This window comes from Ascaphus truei, chromosome 2, assembly GCF_040206685.1.
Source record: "Ascaphus truei isolate aAscTru1 chromosome 2, aAscTru1.hap1, whole genome shotgun sequence".
NCBI classification, from domain to species: Eukaryota; Metazoa; Chordata; class Amphibia; order Anura; family Ascaphidae; genus Ascaphus; species Ascaphus truei.
Window position 1 is genome coordinate 371258527 of NC_134484.1, and position 12222 is coordinate 371270748.

Sequence of the window (12222 nt, forward strand, 5' to 3'; positions counted from 1 at the left end):
GCAACTCAGTCACCCACTCAGTCACCCACCCACCCACACTGTCACCCATCCGCAACATCGGGTATATCAGCTAGTATATATATTTATATTCACACACGATTGCCCAAACTTCCCAAGACAATGCCCTAATAACAGCTACATTATGTACCCCCACTGTACCACGCTGCAGAATATGCTGGCGCTTTACAAACAAACGACAATAAGAAATTATTCTGTTGGTATGAAATCAGTTTTCATTTTGTATTGGACCGACATTTTTTTTTAATAAACTCAGTTTGATGATTACAGCTAAAAATGTTCTACTTCATGTTTTTGTCTCACTCATTGCACTTGTTTAGTTTCCTTAGTGGAGATACTGTAGTGGTTTTTTTCTAGCCCGAAAAACTATTTTAGAGGCCTGCATATGTGTTTAGCTGGCACCTATCTGACTTAATGCAAAATAGTCCCAGCACTTTTAGCTTTCTCAATAAAATTAATTACAAAAATAAAAAAAAAGAATGACTTCTTACAGATCTTATTTATGTATTGCCCCAAATCCCTTAACCTTCCCTTGTGTTGCACAGATATGACAATAACAATAAGTGACCCCTCCAAAAAAGGGTTAATAGAAAATCACTAAATACTTGCTAATGGCCACAAGTCTCGTGCAACAAAAATGCCGGAGACTCCCAATAAGGGGAGTGTTTCCGGGCCTATTGTTGATGCTGAGAACAGCGCAAGGGGGCAAAGGTAAAACAATTGGGGGACTACAATACCCAGAATCCCGCGGGGTAGCTGCCAGGACTCGCGATAGTGACGTAACAGCAGTGACTCCTTGGTGAAGCAATCACGCTGTTTGCAGGCAGGGGACGGAGGAGCGGGGTGTATTAACACGCCGGGGCCTTCCCATAGCAAAGTCACCGCGTCCCCTATCCTGCACCTCTCCTCCTGGGAGCCCCTCTCCTTCTGGGAGCCCCTCTGCACCTCTCCTCCTGGGAGCCCCTCTCCTCCTGGGAGCCCCTCTGCACCTCTCCTCCTGGGAGCCCCTCTGCACCTCTCCTCCTGGGAGCCCCTCTGCACCTCTCCTCCTGGGAGCCCCTCTGCACCTCTCCTCCTGGGAGCCCCTCTGCACCTCTCCTCCTGGGAGCCCCTCTGCACCTCCTCCTGGGAGCCCCTCTGCACCTCTCCTCCTGGGAGCCCCTCTGCACCTCTCCTCCTGGGAGCCCATCTGCACCTCTCCTCCTGGGAGCCCCTCTGCACCTCTCCTCCTGGGAGCCCCTCTGCACCTCTCCTCCAGGGAGCCCCTCTGCACCTCTCCTTCTGGGAGCCCCTCTGCATCCCGCTATGGCTCTCGCAGGACCACTCAAAGTGTGCATCATAGGCTCAGGAAACTGGTGAGTGGCAGAGCTTGCTGGCTGCTGGAGAGGGTGCAGTGGCAGCCAGGCACACACTATGAATGAATGGGGATGAGCAAGTTATTGACTTGTTGGTTTTGTACAGTAAGTGTGCCTGCATTGTCCTTGGTGACCAAACATCCCCCTTTTTTTTTTTTTTTTTAACGGTCAAGAAGGGTTTCCTCTTTAAAAATAGAACATTTTATTGGTACAATTTAGTAGCTTGTATCTCCTTTTGCCTTTTGTTTTCATGTACCTGTTGCACTTCTTTCCATTGTTTGTAATTACTTTACGTTGTAATTTTTATAAAACATTGCATACGTATGTACTGTATGTCTTTATTTGTATAGTGCTATTAATGTACATAGCGCTTCACAGCAGTAATAGTTACAATCATATAAATAACACAAAGGGAAGAAGGGCTTCAGACTTAAAAGTAACATTTAGGAAAAGGAGTCCCTGCTCTGAAGAGCTTACAATCTAATTGGTTGGTAGGAAGAACGCACAGAGACATTATGAAGGCATTCTGGTAAGTGCGTCTGCAAGGGGCCAAGGTTAATGTATGACGTGTTAATTATCAGCCATCGAGCTACTCATATGCTTCCTTAAAGCTGCAGTTCAGTCAATATCCTGCATGTGTGGTTTTTTTTTAATAAATCAGTTCTGTACTGTGAGAAAATACTTGTAGCATTTTCTTTTTTTTTAAAACAACTTTGAAAGACAATTTTTTATGTATTCTAATGTAACGAGCATTTTTGTTTCTATAGCAACCCTTTAGGAAGGCACAACCCCTTCCTTTAATGTAACAGGCTCTGGCACACCCCTTTGTGAGTCCTGCCCCCTCCACAGCCGTGCACGTGCATGAGCACAAATGTATGTCATTGCCTGGTCACATGATCTTCCCCACAGAACAGCAGAAAAGGAGAGTAGCTCAGAATTAATTAATTAAACCTTATTCCATTGCACGTGTGTAGTTAATGTTAAATATTAACAACTCATTTAAAATCAAATCTGTATATATAATACTGTAAACAACATGTATATTTAATTTTATGTGAATGTGTACAATTCAATGTGTGTTATTAAAATTAATAATGGCTTGTTCTTGAATAGCGCTGCTAGTTTTACATAGCACTTTACAGAGACATTTTGCAGGTACAGGACCCTGCAGAGCTTAGGTGTGTATGTATGTGTTTGTATGATATAGATATATATGCACGCGCACACATACATGCACACGCGTATACATGCGCACACGCACACATATACATGCGCACACGCACACATATACATGCGCACACGCACACATATACACAAACATGCGCACACGCACACATACAGGCGCACACGCACACATACATGCGTACATATACACAAACACAAACATGCGCACACGCACGCGTAAACATGCGCACACGCACGCGTAAACATGCGCACACGCCCGCGTAAACATGCGCACACGCCCGCGTAAACATGCGCACACGCCCGCGTAAACATGCGCACACGCCCGCGTAAACATGCGCACACGCCCGCGTAAACATGCGCACACGCCCGCGTAAACATGCGCACACGCCCGCGTAAACATGCGCACACGCCCGCGTAAACATGCGCACACGCCCGCTTAAAACGCACGCGTATACATGTGCACACGCACACATACATGCGCACATATACACGCACAAACATGCGCACACGTATACATGCACACACACAAACATGCGCACACGCGCACATAAACATGCGCACATGCACATATATACACACACAAACATGCACACACGTATACATGCGTACACGCACACATATACATGCGCACACGCACACATACACATGCGCACACGCACACGCACACATACACACACATGCACACATGCACATACATGCACATACATGCGCACACGCACACATATACATGCCCACACGCACACAGATACACACACACAAACATGCGCACACACGCACATACATGCGCACACATACACGCAAACATTCGCACACGCACACCTAAACATGCACACGCCCATATACATGCGCACACGCACACATATACATGCGCACACGCACACATATACACACATTCAAACATGCGCACAAGCACACATAAAGCCTCGTTCAGGGTGCCAGGACTCGGAGGGAGGGCGTGAGGGAGGCAGTGCTGCAGTTTGCTGGGCGATCTGTGTTTATCCCCCAGCAGACTTTTCAGCGTTGGGGAGGGGGCGGGGTTACACACAGCAGGGTAAGTATCCAAGTTGCAGTCATGAAATCATTCTGAAGAATGATTTCATTGGCTGCCTTGGTCCCTGTGACGCTGCTGCAGCTCCAAAAAATGAAATGTTCGTTTATTGAAACTGTAGTCTGCTTCAACTCCTGGCTTCGGAGACAGGGCGGTTGCTACCCTGAAAACCAGTATTCAAATAGAATACTTTGTTTCTCACGGCAGCACGCACGGCAGCACGCCCTCCCTCCGAAGCCAGCACCCTGAACGAGGCCTAAACATGCGCGCACGCACACATATACATACACACTGTGTGTGCGCATGTTTATGTACGTATATATTTATGGTATTGCTGACCTGAGGAAGAGGAAAACTCTTAATCTTGTCCCATGACACAAATTGTTGGTCCAAATAAAAAAAAGGTATCAATAAATACTGAAGAACTCATATATTCTGGTGTGTGTATGTAATATATATATATATTATATTATATTATAATATAATATAATATATATAATTTATATATACTATATGTATATGTATGTAGGGATATATACACTGGAGACACACTTTATTCGAGCTCGGCTAGTCCCACGAATTCGGGTATACCCGGGTGTATTGAGGTTTGTGACTGTTTTCTGCCCGAGTGCATTGAGGTATTTTGCAGGCAGGGATTGAAGCATTTTATTCCCGCTGGCTGCAATACTGCACAGTATATATATATATACTGCATTACAATTCATGAATTTATGCCATCTGGTAGACACGCGAAGCATTGCAGCCTATTAAATCCTAATCATTATCATTTAACAGATCAGCCGCCCGTCAGCCAGGCATGAACCATGGCTGGGAAGGCAAACGCAACGGGGCTTGTCAGAGGTGAGGAGCGGCGCATTCCAGGTATCTGCCAGGTACAAACTGGGTATTTGCTCGAATAAAGTGTGTCGGTGCAGTAGCGAAGGTCAGCAGCCGGCAGCGGAGGGAGAGAAGGACGGCATCCTGCGGCGGAGGGAGAGAAGGACGGCATCCTGCAGCGAAGCTCGGCAGCGGCAGAGGACAGCAGTGGTGGCGGAGGGAGAAGAAGGACCATGTGAATGGGACAGGAGCGGGACAGGAGGGCGGTAGGGAGGAGTTACGCTGTAGCAGCGGCAGACACCGGAATACTTCTGTCAGACCGCTGACCTCTATCTAGACAAATCACCCAAAAATCTACTCGCCCCATTGTCCCACCTTTTAAAAAAAGAAATGGAATAAATTCCTAGTAAGAACTAATAACATTTGTTTTTGACATAACCGTTTATTTATTGTATTACATTTATACTTTACTACAACTAGTCCTTGTTACTGTACATAGTTCCTTACTAATCTAGTAAAAAAAGCCAGATATAAATGAGTGAGGGAGAGGGTGGATGACGGAGAGGGTGGGTCGGTGAGGGAGAGGGTGGATGACGGAGAGGGTGGGTGGGTGACGGAGAGGGTGGGTGACGGAGAGGGTGGGTCGGTGAGGGAGAGGGTGGATGACGGAGAGGGTGAGTGGGTGGGTGAGTTAGAGGGTGAGTGGGTTGAGGGTGAGTGGGTGGGCGGGAGAGGGCGAGTGGGTGGGTGGTCAGGAGAGGGTGGGTGGGCGGGAGAGGGCGAGTGAGTGGGTGGGCGGGAGAGGGTGATTGTGGATGACTGGGTACTTGTGGTGACACACACACACACACACACACATATATACATATATACACACACACATATATATATATATATATATATATATACATACACACACATATATATATATATATATATATATATACATACACACAGTGGTTGACAAATCACCAAAAAATCTACTCGCCACACAAAAGAAATCTACTCGCCACCTAGTACCAAACGTGTGCTGTTGGGCCAATATTTACTCGCCCGGGGGTTAAATCCACTCGCCCGGGGCGAGCAAATGTATAGGTTTGTCGAACACTGTGTGTATATATATATATATATATATATATACACACACACACACACACACACACACACACACACACACACACACACACACACACACACACACACACACACACACACACACGTATACGTGTATGTATGTATGTATACAATCACACATACTCACCACCTTGCTGCCACCACTGCTCCGGGACACAACCCCTCCCCCTTCCCCCACGGGGGCAGCGCAACCACCCTGCATCTCCCGCGCGGGCAGGGAGGCAGGCACAGGGATCGGAGCAGAAGTGAAACACATCTCCCGCTCCCCCCTCCCTTCCCCGCCCCCCACGGGGGCAGCGTAACCCCCTGCATCTCCCGCGCGGCCAGGGAGGCAGGCACAGGGATCGGAGCAGAAGGGGGCACATCTCCCGCTCCCCCCTCCCCACTGGCGGCGCAAGCCCCCTCCATCTCGCGCAGGCTGACAGCCACAGGGATCGGGCAGAAGGGGGCACCACGCAGCGGCAGATCGGGAGCGAGCACACGTCACTGGCTGCCGGAGGCAAATTATAAACAAATCCCAGCTTTAAAAATGTCGCCAAATTTCGCCGATCAATATATGGAGAACGGATTGACCTGCAGCTATACAGTTCTTTAGGTAAATAGAGATTGCACACATAAAGCTATTGAAGTAAAAAAAAAAAAATTAAAAAAAAAAAAAAGACTGAACTGCAGCTTTAAGCAGGTGGGTTTTAACGGTGGATAGAGGGTGCTAGTCGGGTATTGAGGGGAAGGGCATTCCAGAGGTGTGGGGCAGTCACCGAGAAGGGTTTAAGGCGGGAGAGGGCTTTGGATACATACATTCTTAGCGCTATATAAATAAAATTAGACATCCATAGCAATAAATCGGGGCTGTCCCTAGGTTATGTGCCGCCCTTAGGAAAGCAGTATTGATGCCCGTCCCAATTAAAAAAAGTTGCCCAATTATTTTTACTCCACTAGGTTGCAAGCAGGGGTCTACGAACCTGAACTGCATTAATTTCGGCTCTGGGGACCCCTGCTTCCTGAGATACCTCCATAGGGACTGCCGGTATCTCGACTCAGGTTTAAATGGCCCATCATATGTGCCAATAGAAAGCCGTGACATCATAGTGGGCTTCCTATTGGCTCACGTGACATGGGGCTTTAAACCTGAGCAGGAGATATCGGCAGCCCCTAAGGCTGCGTTTATAGTAGGTGCTTGAACGTGCATGGGGCGAGCCCGGCACTCAAGTGATCTCTGCACATACTGTTTCAGGCGATGGGGGATGTGTGGCAATGACATCATGGATCTGGTTCCCTGTGATTGGCTGAACCGCTCACGTGACGCGGCCGTCGCTTGAAAAGACACATTTTTTGTGTTTCCAAAATGCGGTCGTGCCATCGCCCTCCGTCATGTGCGCACTAGGGGCGGCCTCTAAGGAATCCTGCAATTTGTACTTGGTGCGTGCGCACGCGCAAGCACACACAGTATAATCACAGCCTAAGACGGTAAGTATCTTGGGAAGCAAGGGGTCCTCAGAGCCGAAATGAATGCAGTTCAGCTCCGGAGACTACCTGCTTCAATTCTACATATATAATTAAAAAAGGAAAGCAGCAGTGTGCTCCACTTTCCCTCTTGCTGCACCCTGCCACCCCTACACAGCGCCTAACCTGCTTACCGCCTAGGGACAGGCCTGCGATAGCATCATGTGATTAATACGAGGAAAGACTGTGCTGGAAATGTTGAGACGATTTATAAAGCACAGCATGTGATATTGGGGGGTACGATGTGATTTATTTCAGTCATTAGATCCATAGTGTACATAAGGATAGGTAAAAAATAAATATCCAAATGTACTGTAATGCATAATAAATATGCAACATTCCGACCCCTCTCTTGGTGTCTTCATCAGTCCCAGAGAGAGGGGATAAAATGGAGATTAATTTTATTGCCTATTCTTATATAATCATTTAGGAATCTGAGAAGCCTGTTGGCAGTTTTAGCTCCCACTGACAAACTGCACTTTTGATTCTTGCTTTTAAGAATTTTTTCTTCTTGGACATTTTTTTTTTTAACTTGTTGAGCACCACTCTCTCACCTACCATTGTGTGCAGCACACTCCTGCCCCCTTCAAGTGTGTGCTACACTGTTTGGTTACCTCTGATCCATGTTTTGGGGTTCAATTGTGTCCGCTCTTGAGCCTAACTGTTGTAAATGCATAACCTGTGCTTTTGCGACCCAGCTTTTTTGGGTTTTTTCTCTTTCCAGGGATGCCAGCAAGCAGGGATTGCTAGGGTATGAGTTTCAATGGAGTTTTTACGGAGAAAGTCTTGTCAGAATGTGTCTAGGTCTTCGGGGTCCAGAGTTGCTGATACCCCAGAAATGTACCCGAGAATCATGCTTTGTTCCTGGATACATATAGGCACATTGTCCCGGCAATATCTCCCCTTGAAAACGTTTGCACGACTCACCACTAGGGTTCCCTGCTTCAGCACAGCCCAGAAAGATAAATGGGGCATAGGGATGCAAAGTGTCTCTGTAACTATGAGGGGTCCCTAGATTAAGGGGGATACCCGGTTTATTGCCCAGGTCACTCAGAACCGGTATATAGGTTCTGGGGTTCTCCAACCATATATAAGGTTGAGGGGATTTTTAAAGTCCATTCCTAAGTCTATTTTATAGTGTGTGGGGAATATAGGCTAAAAGAAAATAAAGTGCAGCTTTTTATTCTATTCCCCTTACCCAGAGACTTAGGACATGTAACAGTATATTTTATTAAAAGTGTTTTAATATCGTATGTACTGTTGTGCACAGTATTATGAGCTGGGACTTTCAGACCCAATGTTCTGAGTGAGCCACTGGGCTACCAACTTGGTTCAGTGAGTCTACTGAGACATCGGACATGAAAGCCACAGAGGATGCCAGAGGTGTGAAGAACATTTGGGCATGAGGGCTAGGCTCAAGTACCCACGTCCTGGGATGAATGAAAATCCTCTGGACTACCATTTTCCCCACCAGAATTGTAGGAGCCTAACCCAGCGGGTGGGTTCTGAATAGCAAGTGGCTAGGGTGGCAAACTTGCTCATGCCCATGGCTGATTCACGAAATCTGTTTTCCGGCTTCACAAGATCGACATTGCTCTGATTGGCTGGTAAGAAAGTTCCCACGCTACGATTGGTTGTAGTATTTTGTGAATGGACTCCAAAATACTATAAGAATCCTCTCAGCCAATCACCCTGTGAGATTCTAAGCGACAAGTCAAGCGGGAAATTCGAAACGACCAAAAGACGCTCTTGTGGAAATAGCAAAAGACCGGTTTCAGAAAAACCAAGGCGAAATATTTTCTAAGTCCAGCTTTTTGGGACCAAGTTCTAAAGACTGAACGTAGCGGTCGCGGCTTGGATTTCAAGCTGATTTTTAGTTCCAGGACATTTGGGGCTAAGTCCTGGTCAAGTGATTTCCAGTCTTCCGGAGAGAAGGGAGTGGTGGCGTCTGGAACTTCATGCCGATTTAGGTTCCAGGGCATTTTGGGCTAAGTCCTGATCAACTAAAGACTCTTGTTTTATGTGCCAAATAGCTAGGAAAGTCTAGTTTTACCCCAGGTCCCAAGTAAGTGTCTCTTCTTATGTAGTTTGTGTTCCATTGCGTGTATGCCTTTTCATGCAAATAAATGTACAATTTATTTCACTTTACCTGTTTTGCTCAATGTATGATCCTGGTAAAAAGGTGTAAATGCCTGGTCTCCCGTGACATACACACTGTTGTGTTCTTGACAGATGGCTACATCGCCAACCTACTTCCCATGTCACCATAATGTTGTTGTTCTCCAGGTCTCCTCTTTCCATAGAGCTGCATTGATCCTTTTATTTATTGAGCTGCCATTCACACAGCCCTGTACACAATTTAGAATACAAAGTAATGTACAGACAAAGAGGATAAGCGCGGCAGGTAAATGACAACATAGGGCAACGGGCTGCTTTGCCCCAAAGAGCTTACAATCTAATTAAGTGGAGATGGAGAAATCTAAATCCTTCGCAACAAAACTAGAGAGAGGGCTTAGTTGTTATAGGTTTTTTTTATATGGAGTCAGCTTGGGAATATTGCATCTGCACAATACATGTAAACTGGACACTGCTCATATAGGTGAGTGGGTTTTATCATATGGAAGGTCGCTGCAAAGTCCCAGGCATTGATCTTCCTTCATTGAAGGAACCTTTTATTTTTTTCTAAGTGCCTGTTGTGGTCTCATCACACTAAAGAGAACATGTACGTATCCTTTATTTTTATCTTTTATTTTGTATGGCGCCAACATATTCAGCAGCGCAGGGAGAGGGTGGATGACGGAGAGGGTGGGTCGGTGAGGGAGAGGGTGGATGACGGAGAGGGTGTGTCGGTGAGGGAGAGGGTGGGTGACGGAGAGGGTGAGTTAGAGGGTGAGTGGGTGGGCGGGAGAGGGAGAGTGGGTGGGTGGGCGGGAGAGGGCGAGTGGGTGGGCGGGAGAGGGTGATTGTGGATGACTGGGTACTTGTGGTGACACACTAATATACACACACACACACACACACACACACACACATATATATACACACATACACACATACACACACACATACACATACATATATATACACACACATATACATATATATACACACACACATATACATATATATACACACAGTGGTTGACAAATCCCGGGGCGAGCAAATGTATAGGTTTGTCGAACACTGTGTGTATATATATATATATATATATACACACACACACACACACACACACACACGTATACGTATATATGTATATGTATGTATACAATCACACATACTCACCACCTTGCTGCCACCACTGCTCCGGGACACAACCCCTCCCACTTCCCCCACGGGGGCAGCGCAACCCCCCCTGCATCTCCCGCGCGGGCAGGGAGGCAGGCACAGGGATCGGAGCAGAAGTGAAACACATCTCCCGCTCCCCCCTCCCTTCCCCGCCCCCCACGGGGGCAGCGCAACCCCCTGCATCTCCCGCGCGGGCAGGGAGGCAGGCACAGGGATCGGAGCAGAAGGGGGCACATCTCCCGCTCCCCCCTCCCTTCGCCACCCCCCACGGGGGCAGCGCAATCCCCCTGCATCTCCCGCACGGGCAGGGCGGCAGGCCCAGGGATCGGAGCAGAAGGGAGACACATCTCCCGCTCCCCCCTCCCCACTGGCGGCACAAGCCCCCTCCATCTCGCGCAGGCTGACAGCCACAGGGATCGGGCAGAGGGGGGTACCACGCAGCGGCAGATCGGGAGCGAGCACACGTCACTGGGAGACTCATGAATATTCATGAGTCTTCAACTGACTGCCGGAGGCAAATTATAAACAAATCCCAGCTTTAAAAATGTCGCCAAATTTCGCCGATCAATATGTGGAGAATGGATTGACCTGCAGCTATACAGTTCTTTAGGTAAATAGAGATTGCCCACATAAAGCTATTGAAGTAAAAAAAAAATTAAAAAAAAAAAAAGCCTGAACTGCAGCTTTAAGCAGGTGGGTTTTAAAGGTGGATAGAGGGTGCTAGTCGGGTATTGAGGGGAAGGGCATTCCAGAGGTGTGGGGCAGTCACCGAGAAGGGTTTAAGGCGGGAGAGGGCTTTGGATACATACATTCTTTGCGCTATATAAATAAAATTAGACATCCATAGCAATAAATCGGGGCTGTCCCTAGGTTATGTGCCGCCCTTAGGCAAGCAGTATTGATGCCCGTCCCAATTTAAAAAAGTTTTGGACAATTATATTTACTCCACTAGGTTGCAAGCAGGGGTCTACGAACCTGAACTGCATTCATTTCGGCTCTGGGGACCCCTGCTTCCTGAGATACCTCCATAGGGACTGCCGGTATCTCGACTCAGGTTTAAATGGCCCATCATATGTGCCAATAGAAAGCCGTGACATCATAGTGGGCTTCCTATTGGCTCACGTGACCAGGGGCTTTAAACCTGAGCAGGAGATATCGGCAGCCCCTAAGGCTGCGTTTATAGTAGGTGCTTGAACGTGCATGGGGCGAGCCCGGCACTCAAGTGATCTCTGCACATACTGTTTCAGGCGATGGGGGATGTGTGGCAATGACATCATGGATCTGGTTCCCTGTGATTGGCTGAACCGCTCACGTGACGCGGCCGTCGCTTGAAAAGACACATTTTTTGTGTTTCCAAAATGCGGTCGTGCCATCGCCCTCCGTCATGTGCGCACTAGGGGCGGCCTCTAAGGGATCCTGCAATTTGTACTTGGTGCGCACGACGCGCAAGCACACACAGTATAATCACAGCCTAAGCCGGTAAGTATCTTGGGAAGCAAGGGGTCCTCAGAGCCGAAATGAATGCAGTTCAGCTCCGGAGACCACCTGCTTCAATTCTACATATATAATTAAAAAAGGAAAGCAGCAGTGTGCTCCACTTTCCCTCTTGCTGCACCCTGCCACCCCTACACAGCGCCTAACCTGCTTACCGCCTAGGGACAGGCCTGCGATAGCATCATGTGATTAATACGAGGAAAGACTGTGCTGGAAATGTTGAGACGATTTATAAAGCACAGCATGTGATATTGGGGGGTACGATGTGATTTATTTCAGTCATTAGATCCATAGTGTACATAAGGATAGGTAAAAAATAAATATCCAAATGTACGGTAATGCATAATAAATATGCAACAT

General features: G+C 47.4%; 1 protein-coding gene across 3 annotated transcripts in view; it reads left to right on the forward strand.

Annotated features, from left to right (window-relative positions):
* The first annotated feature begins 806 nt into the window (after positions 1–806).
* Positions 807–12222, forward strand: part of GPD1L (glycerol-3-phosphate dehydrogenase 1 like) — a 62015-nt gene continuing 50599 nt past the window's right edge. Inside the window, exons 1-2 of one of the 3 annotated variants that reach the window (XM_075587029.1) lie at positions 816–919; positions 1240–1373. In XM_075587029.1, coding sequence (XP_075443144.1) covers positions 1324–1373 — 50 coding nt within the window. In that variant the 5' untranslated portion in view covers positions 816–919; positions 1240–1323. Of the gene's footprint in view, positions 1374–12222 lie in introns of all 3 variants that reach the window. The other 2 variants (XM_075587028.1, XM_075587026.1) reach the window with 2 other exon arrangements.